Source organism: Ruditapes philippinarum, unplaced genomic scaffold (assembly GCF_026571515.1).
Source record: "Ruditapes philippinarum isolate M1 unplaced genomic scaffold, ASM2657151v2 ctg587_1_1_1_1, whole genome shotgun sequence".
In the NCBI taxonomy this organism is placed as follows: domain Eukaryota; kingdom Metazoa; phylum Mollusca; class Bivalvia; order Venerida; family Veneridae; genus Ruditapes; species Ruditapes philippinarum.
In genome coordinates this window covers 127,901-146,084 of record NW_026860903.1, presented here as the reverse complement: position 1 = coordinate 146,084, position 18,184 = coordinate 127,901, and the positions used below count along the sequence as shown (strand labels likewise).

The window sequence follows — 18,184 nt, the reverse complement described above, 5'->3', positions numbered from 1 at the left end:
AGGTTTGATTATCTGAACCAATCAAAAGACTGGAGACATATTACACTTTCAAAATGGCTGCGCCCAGTAGGCAATGTTTTTTAACGTTCTGTAAAAGGTCGGTTAAAACGATTTTAGCTCGAAAATTACAAGATAAAAACAATTTTTGGTATAACAGAAGACATTTAAATACAAGAGGTATGTGGATTTTCGCTTTTTTTGTTTTATAACAAAAATATTGCCATGAAAAGCTGAAACGGATCTGCATGACATTGAAAACTCCATCAAAATTATGTGAATTAGATCTACCTTGGAATTGAAAAGCCTTAATATAGCAATTATGTGTGGTAATGACATCATTCGTGGAAACGTTCTTGGTGTCACTAGGATGATTGTAAGAACTTAGAAACAATCTTATACAATTAAATCTGTCTTATGCAATTTGGGTTATAATTGTCATCCCGGGTAATATTTTATCCCCCCATCATGGCCATGGCATTTACCTTAAATTATACTTGATATACCATGGCACTCTATTGATATTTGTTGACACTCTAGAAATCTGCTTTATGGTATCTAAAAATGATTTTAGATATCCGGTAATACTTAAACAGACCCTCATGCAGATACTCCCATCTGTTCGTTTAGTTTAATCAAATATGCACAGCAGTATATTTTTGGACAAATAATGTGAGAGTAGACGAAACCTATGAACAGGGAAGTCAGTTAAAAAAAAAATTTCCTTCATTTTCTATTTTACATTTTTCATTGTCATAGGTATTTAATATGCATTGTTTCTATTTTCAATTGTAACACCTTGGCGATTATTGTAATTAGCCGGAAAGTTGCATGCGGTTCATCTATTATCTGAATACTCTGCTGTGTATGTATTATATTAGAAATGGTAAATGACATACCTGTAACTACAACAGACCAGTAACAGACCTTTTGCATTATGCATGAAGTCTACAAACCTTTTGCATTATGCATGAACTACAGACCTTTTGCATTATGCATGAACTACCGACTTTTTGAATTATGCATGAGTTACAGACCTTTTGCATTATGCATGAAGTCTACAGACCTTTTACATTATGCATGAAGTCTACAGACTTTTTGCATTATTTATGCATGAGTTACAGACCTTTTTATACATGCCATAACGTCCCGGATGTCTGGGAAAGTCCCGGAAATAAGGTGTCTGTCCCGGAGGTGTCTTGGAGATGATTCATGTCCTGGTAAAAAAATATTCTAAAATAATCTACTTTGAAGCAAGAAATTTTACATTTGTAAAAATTTTATTGTCAAGTTTTTATAAACTTGTCTAGATAACAAACGATTATCCCCTTACAGCATTGCAATGGTGACACTAATCCTTTGATTGGTATATCTATGTGCCCCTTCCAACAAACAATTAGCGGCAATAATTATGATCAATTAAAAGATTAATTGTTTATAATACCCCTGTGGCTTCCTGAGTGAAGGTGTTATACACCGTAATTAACGACTGGCCAGTATAAATTTAATCCGCCTGCAGGCAGTTATTAGTGGTCAGACACTGTGAAAATTACCGCTAAATATGAGGTGATAAAATCTTCAAGATTCAGCGAATGTTTCAGGTACACTACATGGCTAATTGTCCTTACTTAACATAGCTTTATTCTATTCTGTGACTGATTGAATTTACGATGCCTAAAATTTAAATACTTAAAAAAGATTGACATTTTGTCTTTTGTTTATGGTTTCATTAAATTTGCAAGTTGTAAATACCGGTAATTAATATAGGTTGTATGCCACTTAGTTCTGGCTTCCATAACTTTATATGTTGCTTTTATTTTGACGTTGTGCAACAGTAAAACAGGTCAAACCTGTTCGCTGAAGTCTCTTTAGCTATATGCCACTATTGAAATTTAAAAAAAAATACATTTGCTGATCAATGCCCCACCTCCAAATGAAAAGTGTCCCGGAAATGAGTCTAAAAATTATGGCATGTATGCCTTTTGCATTATGCATGAACTACAGACCTTTTGCATTATGCATGAACATGATGAACTACAGACCTCTTACATCATTACATCTTTATGAATGAACGACAGACCTCTTGCATTATGCATGAATTACAGACATTATATCATGAATAAATTATGTATGATTGTTAAACCTGCTGTATTATGCATGAATCACAACATTATGATTGAAGCAATTATTGAAAGAAGATGTTAGGGGGAAGCAACATATCTCTGGGGAAGAGCCTTTCACATACTGAAATATAATATTGATCCTAACTTTAGAATTGAAATTTAAAATTCACAAAATTTTACTACATGATACTTTGTTATTTATTGTCAGACTTTGGACAAAAGCATTTGTTTTCACAAAATTATCTAGTTTAAACATTAATCTATATTTGTATTGGATTTAATTTTATTTTAGTATCTTCTTAAAACTGTGTTTTTTATTTTCCAAATTAAATGATTATATTTTTTTTTACAGAATTAAAAAGGTTCTACAAGAATGCAACAATATCAAAATATGAAGGTATGGTTATTTTCATACAAAGTCTGTATCTTTAATTTATGTATGAACTTTGTTTCTCACTGGCAATTGCTAATTATATATTTAGGGGGTTAGGTTTTAAGTTGTACCAACACAGTATAGGTGATATGGGGACTTTCCAGCTTTACTGGTGAAGGAAGACTTAGGTGACCTTCTTTGCATTATTTTAGAGGCACGAACTGGCACCTGAGTAGAACTATCAACTTATTGTAAGCTAGCTGGATAGCCTCCTCACATGAAAGAATTTAAAGTTCCTGTCAGGATTTGAGCCCACAGCCTTGAGGGGCAAGTGGTTTGAAGTCAACAACATTAACCTATTGGCCATGGCCTCCAATGGATATAATAATTTAATTGGCACTTAGAGTGTAAATTCACATTTGTGTCAGTGCTTATGTATTGATGCTTTTGTACTAGCAATTCTATAGTAAATGATAAATTAAGATTTTAAACATTCAGACCAGGTTTATCAAATTTCATTGATAAGACTAAGAGGATTTCATTTATTGATTATTTTGAATTTTTATTCGCAATGAAAATTATTAAAGTACATGTATTTAGTATTTTTGAAACACATGTTTATTTGAATATATTCTTCCATATAGGATGGTATGAAATTAACTTAGATCAAAGAAAGCTTCGCACTCCTGGCGGTAATTTGTTTCGAGTACCGAATGAAGAACTTGCTTTCGCTGTTGCTACAGAATGGAATGGACAAAAAAAAGTTATACAGAGACATAGCATGCATTTGGTAACATTTGATTTACTTTTATCTCTGTTACCTTGTCATTCAAACTCAATGGGGGGAGGGGTGTTCCACTTTGGTAAAATTTTTAAGTGCAACTTATTATTTCATTGACTGCTAAAGATATTTGCTTGTAATTTTACACATGGCATTGAGATCATAAATGCACCCATTACTCTATCATGCATTTTGACTGAACTATGTCACTTTGGGAACATTGAAAATTCCTGGTTAAAATTTTGTGTGCACAGTGCACTATTAATTAAAAAAATTACAGAAGGTATTCACTTGAAACATGACATATGTCTTCAGGATCATAATTGCAAATCACTATCTAGATCTAGAAACAAATTTGTTGTAAGTTGGTAAAGACTGTGGGAACTCTTGTAATAATGACTACAATACATGTATTGTTATATCAGGGGTGCATATCTGCTTTCAAAATGGTGTGTTTTTCATTGCTGAAAAACATGCTATTGCTGAAAAAACATGCTACATGTAACAAAACATGTCAGAAAAAATAATGAAACAAAAAAAACTACATACAGTATATTTGTACACATGTACAATGTATATATATTTACAATAATAATGATGATTTTCAGACTTCACTATGTAACACAGCTTTAGATAATCCAATGCACAAATCTCGTGATGATCTCATCAAGGGTATCATACACTTCTTGGAAACAGATACTGTAAGGTATGTTACTTTTAGTACTATTATTCCTCCATTTTAATTTACTTAGTCACTGAAAAACAAAGTCTATTAAAGGAACCATTATTATAGTTTAAATGGGGTTATGCTGGCTGTAAAGTTAAGATACTGCTACATGAAATTTGTATTTCATTGTCAAACTTTACTAGGATAATTTATTTTGTGTACTTTGTGTCTGCAATTCATGAAGATACCTCAAATATTATTTAGTGGTCACCAGCTTTCAAATACCATTGATACGATCATTTATTGAGACAAATTTTCTAATTTGAACTATAGACCTTCAGTAAATTTTGAAAATATTGAACCCTTTTGTAGTGCTTACGATTACAATTATAAGCAAGTGCTAAGTTCATAATATTCCTAAATATAATAGTAATCATAAATATGCCAACAATAATACATGTTTTTAAGCTTGTCAATTAGAAGAATAGAGAGAGCTATTTATACTAACCCTGGTTCCTGCATCACAATTTGAATTTGGTTCAGTTTTTGCATGAAATTTGGTTTCTCTGAAACTACCCAGGGAAATGGGTTGAAACTTTATACACTTTTTTGAGAGCATAATAGTAGGTCATGATCCAAGATTCATAACTCTAATATGAATTTTGACAGAATTATGCCCTTTTTCGATATAGAAAATTCTTCATAATCCAGGCTCTTGTTTCACTATCAAGCACTTAAAATAATCACAAGCATGCTGTCCTACCGACAACTCTTGTTGTCTTTGATTGATTATTTATTCATTTTGCCAATGTTTCAATAGTAATACATCAAAACTTGTTTCATCAAGTCATAAAGTCATATCCCTTGGCAGATTTCCAGAAAATCTAATATAATGGGGAAAAAACATTTAATACTAGTTTGCTCTGAAAATCTTCAAGAAAAAAAAAACTGAAAACAACAGAAGGTATGTCTAAACCAGTTGGAGAAAGGTATTTTTAAGCTGTTTTATAGACTATAGTTATAATTAAGAAAATATATATATATACTGTTTCAGGTGCAAACATTGAATGTAATTTGATGTAAAGTATAATATGTGTTTTATTATTTACATGTGACAGTTACAGAGTGTTAGAACCTGATGCATTTTATACATTACAACAGAAAGAATGGGATCCTATCATACATTGGATAGAAGATAGGTTTGTAATACTATGTACTATGTTATACACGGGTCTTAATCCTGGTGATTTCAAATAGATTTTAGGTATTGTGCATTTCTTTATATTAATAATGAAAGCAGTTTCTTAAGAATCGTTTTTCAAACATGATTAAAAACAAAAAAGAACTCTTAATAGCAGTTAGCAAGTTTTCTTCAGCATGCTTAATATAGTAAATATACTTGTTTCTTGTCCACCTTTCAACCAGGACAAAACCATTCATCAATTTCAGGAAAAGTTCAAAATATGTACTGACTAAATAGCAAACAGTGTTGCCCATCCTTCCCATTCATTATGCTCCCCGAAAAATTAGTCCCCGGGTTGTCCGTCCGCACGTACGTACGTCCCAAATTCGTGTCCGGCCCATAACTTCGTTATTTGAAGTCGGATTTCACAACTATTTCACAGAAATGATCACCATATTGAGGCGACGTGTTGTGCGCAACATTTGGGTCGCTACCTTGAAGGTCAAGGTCACAGCATGACCTTGCAGCAACATCATGTCCAGCCCATAACTTGGTTATTTGAAGTTGGAATTTACAACTATTTTACAGAAATGATCACCATATTGAGACGATGTGTCGCGCGCAACATTTGGGTTGTTTTTACTCTTTGAACTTTGTCTGTGACTCTGAACATAACTTTGACACTACAAGAGGTTTAACTTCCTGTGTCCAACACCTATTCGGGGAGCATCACCCGGTTCAACTGGCTCTTGTTTTGGTCTTCATTGATTGCATGGGTAGAATCTGTTGCAGCTTGCAGGCTTAGAGATTTAGAAAAGCAGTAACATTTAATTTAAAGATACCTTACTTTAAACTTTGACTTGTATATGTTATTGTTATAGGTATGAGATAGAAGTACCTATTGCTGAGAGTATTATGACAAGCCCAAATCTTCCCACTGAAACCGTGACAACCTTAACACGACATATGCAGTCGCAGAGTGACTGGGCACTATTTGGTAAGCTACATCTTCTGTTAAAAATGAATCAAATTATAGGTTTTATTAGTATGATATTGTTTACAATCAAGTGAGATCATTTCTAGTATACTAAATTAAAATTATGAGTACATGTAACAGTGATTGTATTTTCTGGTTTGTGTGGGATAAAAAGAAAAAAAAGGACATAAATCTGTAATGTTGGAGTGTCTCTCTGTCCATCTGTTATACACTCTTGTCGAGCAAATAACTTGAATATTATCAAAGGAATTTGATCAAAACCTCACACATTGTAAAAGTCCATTGAAATCAGACTCCAATTCTACCTTGCTTAATGTTTTAATTACCTAACTAAAAAGATATTCTATGCTCATCTTTCAGTAAAATACTTTTATTGCAGAAATTTATTGAGTATAGTAAATTTTTATGCCCATGCCATTTAATATAGTGTTACCCATTCTGTACTTCCGTCATTTTGTCACATGTGAGGAAAAGTGCAGTCTTAAAGAACCAGAAGTCATTACTTTTGAATTATTACCCTTAATTATACTTTATTATGCCTGTTACACTCTTTGTTTATAAACAGATGTCTCTTGTATTTATTTGAAAAAAACAAAACATTTTTATATGTTTCCTTATTCAGTCTTTATTTATTGCTTGATGTTTTTCATATTTTGTAAGTACATGTACATGTAGGTATCTTAAGCGGACATTTAAGTTTGGGTGAGGGGGCAAGTCAGTAGATGTTTGGTCAAGGTCACCAGTGTTAAAAATAGATTTTTATGTCTTTAGTTCATACAGCTTTTATACATTTATCAGTATGTGTTGAAATACATTCACAAATGAGTAGGTTTGAGAAGCTATTATTTTGTTCATCAAAGAACTTAATGTTTCCAAGGAGTATTCATAGTTATTGCAGATTATTTATAAATGGTTGAATAGTATACGGTGACAGCATTTATTACTATGTTTTATTTATTTATTTGGCAAAGATTATATCAAGAATAAGGAATAAATCACCAATAAGGAATAAGGAATAAACTGTATGGTTTTTTAACTTAAAAAATAAATTTCTTTATTATTTTATATTCAATAGGATTTTTTCTTTCTATTATCAATTTATGAAAAGCTTAAAATTAGCAATGTAATACAAGTTGATACAAATTGTATATGCTTTTTGTATCGTATTGATTCTTGTTTTAACATTACTAGTAATTGTAAACATATAAACAAGTAAAATGTTAGTTTACCATATTGTTATCTCACATATTTTATCTGTTGTGTTACAGGCTATAGTTACGCAGCAGAAGCCATTAAATCTCTCGTACTAGTACTTGCACTGATGGACAAACATATCTCTGTAGAAAGATGTGTGGAGTTGTCTAGACTTGAACAAGATTTCCAGGTACGTGTATATACTTGTTAATGAGGACTGAACTATCATGTAATCACAAATACTGATGTTAGCAATTTTGATCACAATAAGATTCCAGACAATGTGAGATAATTGTCATCACTAAAGTGTCTGATAATCTTCTGGAACAGTAAATGATTAGCTTTTTTCACCAGTAAAGAGTCAGTCCAGTCTGTACCATGTTATCTTACCTAAATTGATAATGTACAGTTCCAAAAATGCAGCTGGGAAAAAACAAATTTAAAGCTACAGTCTCACTAACATCCCGGCAGAGCCCCGGTAGACGTCCGGGGTGATTCGGGAACGACCGGGGTACGACCGTGAACAACCGGAGTACATCCGTAACTCTGCCGGCAACGTCCGGGATGATCTAGGAACATAGGAACATCCAGCATTCGACCCCGGATGGAATAAAATATTTAATATCACCTGGGTGGTCCTGGAAGATCCGGGAAGGTATAGCTTTGCCGGCTTCATCCCTAGCTCTGCCTGGAATGACCGGGGTTATACCGGGGAAGCACCGTAGCTCTGCCGGCACAAACCCGGGATGATCCGGGGTATGATATAGCCAGTAGAGCTACAGTAGAGCCCCGGTAGATGCCGGCAGAGCCCCGATAACTACAGGCAGAGCCCCGGAGGATAAAGGTAGAGCTACGGTTGATCCCGGTAGAGCCCCGGCAAAGCCCGGTTCATTTCAAAAGAATAACGACAATTTGCGATGATTGCACTTGTTTGTATTTATACCCTTCCCATTTCCCTTCTATCCAGTCTGGCACAAGGATTTTTTAGAAAATCATCATGAATTACTATTCTGAAACAATAGATATTATATTAAATAAAAATTATGTATCAATGTTATCATTTTCGGGCGTTTTCGTTCCACCAGGGTTTTACTGGGGCTCTGCCTGGATCGTCCTGGGCTCTGCCGGGGCTCTGCCTGGATCGACCGGGGCTCTGCCTGGGTCAACCGGGGCTCTTCCAGCGTCATCCGGGAACGACCGTGGAAGCACCGGCATGAACCGTTACTTTCACCTGGGCTCTGCCTGGATGATGCGGAGCGCATCCTTGGTGGTTAGTTGGAACTACCATAGTGCTGCCGGGGTAAGTGTGCCCGAAACAATAATTTCACCCCGGATCATCCCGGTAACTTACCGGGATGGTCCTGGGCTCTGCCTGGAGTAAGTGAGACCGCAGCTTAAGAGCTGCAGCAGCTTAATGGTTAAACCTCTCTATTGGTTCCACTTTGATTAGATATAGTTATTATGAAACTTTTTTATGCTCCCAAAAGAGAGAGCATATAGTGGCAGCTTTGTCCGTCCTTCCGGATGTCTGTCCAAGCTAACATTTGGATACTTATGTGGGTAGAGGAACAGTAGAAAACTGTACCTTCTCTTTGATTCTGTAAGGTTTTTATGTGGCTATTTTCCTTTATGTGGATAATTAGAATATTAGAGAGAACGATAGAGGAGCCACATAAGTAATGTCTTGTTAGAACGTCTGTCCTTCCCCTTTCCTTGTCCGGGACATAACTCTGAAACTACAAGAGGTATTAACAAGAAACTTTGTAAGTAGATAGATCTCATTGAGTAGAGGTGCAGTGCAAAAGAACCGTAAATCTGGCTTGCCTAATTTTGGAGTTATTGTCCTTTGTTCATTTTTACACATTGAATTTTGTGCGTGACATAACTCTGAAACTATGAAACTACAAGAAATATCCACAAGAAGTAGTTTGTCTGTGTGCAAAACCTGTTAAGGGAACATCACCTGGTTCAACCGACTCTTGTCTTTATATTGTCCTTAAAGAAAATGTAAGGTTTTAAAATGGGTCATCTCTAGTAAGTCACAAGAACACTACTTAGTCACATGATTATTTTGATGAAAATGTGATTAACTATCAAATTTGGCAGCAACATGTTTTTGTTTGTTTAGAGTAACTATTATTTTAAGACCTTATGAATATACTGTAACACTACTAAAGTACAATAATTTATGATTATATTTATTTCAGATTGCGTATTGGGGCAATGTAGAATGGTACCATGATATGGATGTATTAGAATTAAGAAGTAGATTATCAGCATCTGCATTGTTTGTACACTGGTCAAGTGAAAATACATCAATTCGAGAAAAAGCCATGTTAAATTAATCTGTAACTTGTTAGGAATAAATTCTCATATGTATTTATTGTTTTTCTTCACTTCTTATTATAGGAGAAATAACACCTGTCTGTTTTGTTTCGATGTATATGTCTATACATGATTGGTGGTCATTTTAGTATATTTTTAAAAGGGGGTCATTATTTACAATTTTTTGTTTTTTTTTTTTGACACTTTTAAGATGAACACAGGTTTTATTATCAATCTGGTCATATTTTTTCTTCCCAGGTCCGATACTCGTGCTTGTGAACTAGACTTGCTGTAAAGTTTGGATGAAATTACACTAGTAGTTTTTAAGGAGTAGTCCCAACAAGTTTTGAGACAGGACAGATAAACAATGGAGAAGTGATCCCTAGTATCACAAAAATGTAGGATGTTGTCTTCATGAATTATTTCAGGCACAATCTTAGTAGATCTACTGATTTTCTGTAAGCTGGCTGAAAAGCATCTTCATATTAAAGAATCCAAAGTTCCTGGAGGGATTTGAACCAATGCAGGTGAGGAGCAAGTGATTCCAAGTCAGCTACCCTTGTCACTCCTGTACAGGCCCATTACACACTACCTCTGTTTGATTTATATTACCTGCCTTACAGTGCAGATTTCAGGTGAAGTTCCATAAAGAATTTAATTTGACGTTAATGTCAATGAAATACTTTAAACATACAATATAATGGTGTTAGCAAATGGTCTTCTGTTGAACACACTGCATCTTAAGATGCTGATAGTGTTTTGATGTAGCAAGAAGAAATCAAGATAAAATTTGCAGTAATGGTCAGAGGTTAATAATAAAATATTTAGACAATATCAAGTATGATTTTATTTTATTTAAATCAGTTCAGAAATAAATATAACATACACATTTATAACAAGAAATAACATTTAAACATCTGCACAAATAATACAAGATATAGTTTTGGACTCTGCTTTTTAAAACCAATAACTAAATGCATATGCCTTATTCAAAAGTTCTTTCAAAAATGTAACATTTATAATGATGAATATGAAATCTTGTACTCCATTTATTGTAATAGACAAGAATGATCTGCCCTGTGTTCATCTTAATATGTTAAGTCAACATTTCACAGAACAATAATACATTGTAAATAAACTGATGTTTAAAAAAAATAGAAGTTTCACAGCTTTCAAAAGAAAAGAAAGTTTTTTGTCTGTTTATGTCATTTTACGCCTTTTCCCAACAGTATTTCAGTCATATAGGCGGGTAGTTTCCTAACCATCGTTCCTGGAGAGTTACACCAGTACTAGACTACCTTCCTCCGCGCTAAACAACCAAAGCATCTCCCGGGGATCGAACTCACGCCAGAGAGGTAAGTGGATTAGAAGTCATCGACTCTAACCCCTTGACCACGGAGGCGGTGTAAAAAAGTGATAAATCACTAATTGCTAGGGTACTATTTTATCATCACAAAATAACTGAAAACATGAAACTGTAGTTGATATTGAAGGGTCATCATAACAATCAACAATTCCCCTGAAGCATCAACACAACATTCAGGCTTCTCATTACATTCTCAAATGATACGAAATGTCAGTCAGTATGAACTCTCACACATTTGAGCCGCGTCATGACAAAACCAACATAATCATGGATCCAGGATCCATGCTGTTCGCTATCTGTTTCTCTACTTGTTATACGGTTTGTAAGCGAACAGCATGGATACTGATCAGATTGCGGGGATGGGCAGGCTGGTCTGGATCCATGCTGGTCGCAAACGCACTATGTTGGTTTTGTCATGACGCGGCTCATTTCTACTCCTCAATATCCAGCACCCTGTAACACTTCCAAGTTGTCTATTTCATCTCGTAAATGATCTATCAAATTGTTTATTTCAGCAACGCGTTCACGATTACGCTTCACTTCCTGCTCATAATGAATTTTTTCGATGGAAGTTTTCATCCAGTTGTTGATTCTCGTGACCATATCATCTTCCTTGTTGTCTATTTTTAGTAAGTGCACATCATGTGATGATGTCACAGCGTTGATAATTGTGTCTTTGTCCACAAACAACTGAAAAGAAAAAACAGTTACAGTTAATGTCAAATTTGTAGCATTTAAACAGGTAGCATTATTAAGATTAAAAAACATACAACGAAAGACCTTGTATTTCAAAATAAATTGGCTATCTCTAGCATGCTTTCTTTTACACCATTCACTGCCTAAGTCACATTTAAGGTAATTGCAGTGCAGACTGTTGCCATGTTCGCAAAAATGTAACTTCAACAAGAATATGAACTCTAATAATAATGTTTCATTAAGAATAAATTCATATTCTGAAATTTATATTTATTGAAACAAGAATTCCAGAAATTTCTAGAAATTAAATTTGTACTTGGAATTACATTACGTGTTTATAAATGTGGCGGTGAAAGTGTATGTTTACTTTTGTTCATTAGAAGCAAAAGGACTGCAAATACCACTTAATTTGTTTGTTTAATGCAGGTAAATGATCAAACACTGGTAAAATGATACATACATTTCTCAGGTCTTCTGAAATCTCGTCATCCAGTTCATTTTTCACAAACTTCTCTAGAGTAATGATGGCAATCTCGAGCATGCGTTCATGATGAGCATTTTCAAGGTCACGGCACTGTGACAGGTAACCTTGTACGTTTTCAATGAAGTTGGATCCCATGTCCTGCAGGTTTCTCTCAAAGTCTTTGATGATTTCCTTAAAAAGAAATAGAAAGGCATGCATTTGATACATTGAACATGTTTTGGAACAGGAAAAAAACATGATACCTTGTTTTAATATGATATTAAATCATATAAATGTAAGAAAAATATGCCCTATTTTCTTTCCTATAAATTGAATTTCTACTGAAATATTTAAATAGATAACTTAAGTTCCACCAATCTTTGCTTGCTGACAATTTCTATTTTGAGCTAATTAGGCCTCACAATTTATTTTATATTTCTTAGATGAAACTTTGAGTTATTGTGTAATAGCTCACAAAATAAGAAAAAGTGTTACAGTAATATGTTTAAAGAAACTTTGATTTATATCATTAAAATCTCACCTACAATCTTACAAATTGCTCTTAACTTGTTTCATTAAAGGAACTCAACGAGACAGACAGAATTAAAACCTTTTTCCCCCCAAAGATTCTTAGACCATTTCATGTAGCTGTCTAAACCAAAGGCTTGTGTGAAAATTTTAAAATCTGTAGCTCTTTTTTATTGTGCAAAATGACCTAAAAATGAGGTATAATAACTGTTTTGAGCGACATAAATCTGGCAAAGAATGGCATTAATATCATAATATAATTTTTTTTTCACATTTCAAACACACCTCAAACTGATCTACAAGTTGCAGTTCTAATCCCATGAGTTTATCCCATAGTTCTGTCACATCTTTGTTGTATTCCTTAACTTTCTGATCCAACAGACTGTTATCTGTGATATGATTTAGCTCCGCAAATATCTGAAAAATGTTGTGGCATAATAATTTAATTATAACACTATCTAATATACCCATACAACATGTAGTACTTTCTCCAGCAATAAAATCTAGAAGTGTGACCAAATTAACTTCTGCCAAAAAATAATTCAGACAAACCTGTTTGCCACTTGTTCAGACTATAAACATGCATTATATTTTGGATGTAAAAATTCAGCTGATATGGACAGTATGAAAAGCAGTGTAAGACATTTAAAAAACAGGGTAAGAAATTAAAAAAAAAACATTATTAAACAGTGTAAGACATTATTAAACAATACCTTTTTCTTCATGTTCATGAAGTTATCAATGTGTACCATGCCTGTTTCCTTATTCTCTGTTTTTGCTTCCTCTGCACATTCCCAGAACTGGTTGACCTCTTCCTGTCTTTTATCATTTTCTTGAAGACCATACTCAAATATTTGTTTACAGATGTTGACAAATTTTTCTCGGAATGTGCATTAATGTTAAGGAGTGGAATGATATTGATGCAATCAGGTGTAAGGATACAACATTTTGTATTCTTAACAGATCTTGTATGAAATTGAGCTGTAACAACTTGTGAGCCTATTTCAACTTAAAGAAATGTTTTAAGATTTGTGAAGTATTCTAAAATGTCCACTAACAGAAACTTAGATAACTGAAAACTTCAATATGTTAACATGAAAGTACTTATTTTTGAAGACAACTAGAAATTCTATTTATTACTATATAGTATTATTTTCTATGATGTATAATTCATTCCACCAAGACTTCATTCAACACTATCATGTCCATATAATATTGATGTATAAAAGATATTGTTAAATTAGTTCTATTAAATCATTAAAAAAACTTAAATGTTAGTAAGCATAATCATAACTTAAAAAAAACCCCCAAACATTCACATAACAATATTTATGGATGTTTTGTCACTTGCTTCTAACTACCGGTACACATTTAATCATATACTGGAGCATGTAGGGAGAAACAAAGTATAATATTTGTGTATAAAGGATATAACATGACAAGTTCATCAACACCAGGCATCTCTTTCAGCTTCTTGCCCTCTGTATCATCAGCATACATGCCCTCAAACAAGTCAGGTCCATTCAAACCATCTACATAGGCTTCCTGCAACATTATAACAAATATCATTATCACTTTATAACGACAGGCAAAATGTACAGTTACCACTCTCAGTACTTATGACAAATTCCAAGTTCATGTATACAGAAATTCTGTAGGCAAATTTCAGCTTTTAATTTTGACTTTGCACTTAAGTTACAGGATTGAGGGAGATATATATACAGTATTCAAAGATTTTTATACTGTATGCATTTGGTTAAGATTGCCCAGTACAATAGTATTTTTTTGATTAACTTTTTTTATTGAGAGGAAAATGTCAACTTTATTCAGTGAAGAAAATGTTTATATTCAGTTTTTGTTGAGGGAAAATTTGTGTATGTTTCCGACCTTATGTGTGCCTTCTTCTGTTAATCTCTGTTCATCTTCAGCCTGTCTAAGCTCAGCTTGTCTCTCATTATGTAACATCTCCTCTATAGACAGGTGGTATTTCTCTGTCGCCGCAGCTCTCTGAAAACATTCACAATATAGAAACATTCTCCAATCACATCAGCCTTTGAAATATGCTTTATCTGCTTGAAAATATGCTACTTTAGTAAATTTTTTGAAACTTATTACATCTTAATATTATACATTTTTAACATACCAATATGATCAAAATCAGATCTTAAATAACACTATGCTTTAGGATCTGACAGTCACCAATAGGGGTTACCTTCTCAGTAGACCTTTCTATTAGCCAATTGCTGACTAGCAAACACATTTATGAAAGTGAATCCAGTCACCAATAGGGGTTACCTTCTCTAGACCTGTCTATTAGCCAATCGCTGACTAGCATTCACATTTTTGAAAGTGAATCAGTTACCATTTTTAACCATTGGGAAACCAAAATTGCATGCTTGATTTTCACCAAATTATCAAGATATTACAACTGATCAAAAATGACCATGCCAATAACTTTTATATAAATAACCTAAAAACAACCTTAATTTATCAAAAATCACAAAATCTGATGTGCTACAGAAAGTACATTTAAAAAATGTATTTATTGTTTATTGTACAGTGTATTTTCTAACATAAAATCAATGGCATGTCTAACTTCTATTAATGATGATTAATTGACTCAGGGAAACTAACAAGATGATTGGAAGAATTAAAACAGTTCCAGAAATATTAGTACAAGCATATGTATAAGAAAAACATTTTCTGTTTTATCAATATGTACTTACAGACTGTTCATCAATAAGTCTGTAGTCAAGGAAATCAATGGAAGAGATGTAAGCTATAACATGTGGTTTGTAGTCTGCCTGCTCACAGAATGGGTTACCATTCAAGTTTAATGTTCTCAACTTCTTAAATCTTCTCAAATAAACAACCTGAAAACACAATAAATTGTTGGTTTGATTTTGTCTGAAATAAACTAGATATTCATATTTTTGTATCTATGATTTTTCATAAATACATGTATATAACATGACAGATGTGAATTTAAATATTATGCAGAGTATGGTAAAACTGACTTATTTAATAGAGAATATTGAATGAGTGTAGGTTCAATACAGAATTTATTGAACAAGTTGAATTAAAAATTATATTATGTGAGCCTCTGGCGAGCATAATATCATTTTATCAAACAAGTTCAGTAATGAACTTCCACGAATTTAATATTCTGTTTATCACATACCCAAAATAAAGAGTGTTTAAATTGAAAAATAATAATTTTTTCAATGACGCGTCTATAGTATAAAGCTAACATATTAGCACATCTTAACGCTATTTCAATATAATGCAAATGACGTCACATCGAAATATATGCACTCCATGCAATTACCATTTTTACAGAGTTGCAAAAGCGGCACAGGTATGTAATTAATGTTAATATAAACCTGAGGTAAAAAAGATTTCAGCATAATAGAAAACATGTGACTTACATTTTCCAGATCTGTGAGGTTGTTATTTCCAAGAGAGAATACATGTAGGTCTGTAAGTTTTTCCATATTTTCTATCCGTGAGATACGGTTGTTATATAATGTTAAATCTTGAAGTTTTGTCAGTTTATCTAGACCATCAATCATCTCAATATTGTTGAAAGAGAGATCTAAATGTAAAACATTACAGTGTATGCTAAATCTTTATATAATATAGTCTGTTAAAGTCAAACAAACAAATCTTATTGAGAGGAAATCCAAAATGACCATATATGACGTTGCACTAGCAAAGACAAGATAATATTTTCTGTTATTTATAGGAGGAACGAAACATTAACTGCTCTCCTGAGAAGAACCATCAACCTCCCATTCACAAGGTGTAAAACTTCCTCGCATGAAACAGTTTGATCTCTCTGGCAGAAATCAAACACAGAGTAGTGACAAACTAAATTCACTCACTTATTATTATGGTAGACAACCTTGTAATGGAGGCACTCAAACATGTAATATGCTGTTTGCAGTTAGGGCCTCTAATAAAGGCATGCAATTTAATCATATATAAGGCTAAATATATCCATGCTCTTCATAAAATTTCAAAATACATGTGTATTTAGCTTATAACTACATGTATTGTCAATTGAAATAATTCATCTAACTGGTGAGTTAAAAAGGACATACAATCATTGAAATAAATACAATATATACCTGTTAGTGAATTTTGTCACCCAATCTAAGTTGAGTATCAATGTTACAAAAAACTAATATAACCATTAATCTGTAAACTGTAATGTGTAGTAGTAACTGAACGTTATAATTGTAAAGCACCAGCAAAAATTGATAGTGTTACACATTTTTTTTATTTCCTTGTTCCATCATATCAAAAAACTCTTTTATTGTAATATTCCAATTTATGTCCATTATGATTTTTTTTTTTTAAATATTTGTAAATTTTAAACATGTAATTAATTTAACATAAATACCTAGCCATATAAGGTTGACAAGTTCATCCAAGCCCTTTATCTTTTCTATAATGTTGTTATCAAGCTGCAATTTTGTGAGACAGGTAAAACTCCACAAATTGTCAATTTCCAAAATATCTGCAAATGAATCACAAAATAAAAAGATAATTATATTTTTTTTCTCAATTTTTGGAAAATCTTTTTATCTCTGAATCAATTTTCATAATCAATAACTTTACCAAGATGTTGTAGGAATTAGATCAACACCATAATTACAGTACTCATTGCTAAAAAGCAAAAGAAGTGAAAGATGTGTCAGCTCCTATAACAGGACACCAAAGAATAAGCTTTTAGAAAATAAAAAATGATAGCATTTCTAAAGGTTTAATGGGCCTTAAACAAGACTTACTGACATCTTATTTGATATTTGGATATCCTTCAATAAAGCAGGTTATGTTACAGCTCAACATAAATGGATGCATCATTCTGTATAGCTCAGAGAGACAGGGCAAAATTATTTTTCCTGAACAATAATTTGGCAAGTGATTCTTCTACACTGATAACAATAGATTGATATCCTTGTCTGACCATAATTCAACATCTGTTGTTTTTTTTTAATTGCAAGTTTATTAAAGTTCACACTATATTTGTACTTGTTCAAACCACTACCAAATAAGTGATGAATATGTAAAATTGATTATGTGCTTTGAAGCAATTAGAAGTAAAACAATGAATTTACCATATAAATAATTGTCAGTAGCTGTACTGTAACTTTTAAATATTTTCTGTTTTACAACACAAGGGAACAGTAACATATTTAATCAAATGTAAATATCATACTTTTGAACTCTAATCTGAGTGATTCCACATCTCCAAAGTCAATACCCTCAGCTTTAGCAATTTTTCCTGCTTCATCCTTAGGTCCTTGTTCCTCAACAGCTTTCTGGAGCATATCCTCATCAATTACTGATGGTTCAACAGTGTCGTATAAACGACTCATGGCTGATGATTACCTGATAAAATTGAATGATAAAAATTCTTTGTTTATTCAAAGACTCAAGAGTTTAATTTCATCTTCAAAAGATTTCAATTTTTTCACAGACTAGA

General features: G+C 32.9%; 2 protein-coding genes across 2 annotated transcripts; one reads left to right on the top strand and one right to left on the bottom strand.

Moving 5' to 3' along the window:
• Positions 1-21: 21 nt before the first annotated feature.
• On the top strand, positions 22-9,694 carry LOC132713827 (ATP synthase mitochondrial F1 complex assembly factor 2-like). The gene is made up of 8 exons (XM_060696502.1): positions 22-177; positions 2,473-2,517; positions 3,138-3,283; positions 3,883-3,980; positions 5,060-5,140; positions 6,006-6,121; positions 7,390-7,505; positions 9,523-9,694. Exons 1-8 carry the CDS (start codon positions 54-56, stop codon positions 9,658-9,660), a joined length of 864 nt encoding a protein of 287 aa, XP_060552485.1. The 5' UTR covers positions 22-53; the 3' UTR covers positions 9,661-9,694.
• Positions 9,695-10,474: 780 nt separating this feature from the next.
• Positions 10,475-18,090, bottom strand: LOC132713826 (dynein regulatory complex subunit 3-like). The gene is made up of 10 exons (XM_060696501.1): positions 17,918-18,090; positions 17,099-17,215; positions 16,122-16,288; positions 15,420-15,566; positions 14,581-14,700; positions 14,126-14,238; positions 13,407-13,581; positions 12,979-13,110; positions 12,163-12,357; positions 10,475-11,696 (listed from the first exon to the last, which is right to left on the bottom strand). The coding sequence occupies exons 1-10, from the start codon at positions 18,075-18,077 to the stop codon at positions 11,445-11,447; spliced, it is 1,578 nt and encodes a 525-aa protein (XP_060552484.1). The 5' UTR covers positions 18,078-18,090; the 3' UTR covers positions 10,475-11,444.
• Between the last annotated feature and the right edge of the window lie 94 nt (positions 18,091-18,184).

Excerpts from the sequence above, each read along its gene's own strand:
- LOC132713826 (XM_060696501.1), bottom strand. The coding sequence starts at position 18,077 with ATGAGTCGTTTATACGACACTGTTGAACCATCAGTAATTGATGAGGAT. Across the intron at positions 16,289-17,098 it reads TGTCAACCTTATATGGCTAG|ATCTCTCTTTCAACAATATT; the intron begins GTATTTATGTTA and ends TTTTACATTTAG. Across the intron at positions 14,701-15,419 it reads GACTTATTGATGAACAGTCT|AGAGCTGCGGCGACAGAGAA; the intron begins GTAAGTACATAT and ends GAATGTTTTCAG.
- LOC132713827 (XM_060696502.1), top strand. The coding sequence starts at position 54 with ATGGCTGCGCCCAGTAGGCAATGTTTTTTAACGTTCTGTAAAAGGTCG. Across the intron at positions 3,981-5,059 it reads TTGGAAACAGATACTGTAAG|TTACAGAGTGTTAGAACCTG; the intron begins GTATGTTACTTT and ends TACATGTGACAG. Across the intron at positions 6,122-7,389 it reads GAGTGACTGGGCACTATTTG|GCTATAGTTACGCAGCAGAA; the intron begins GTAAGCTACATC and ends GTTGTGTTACAG.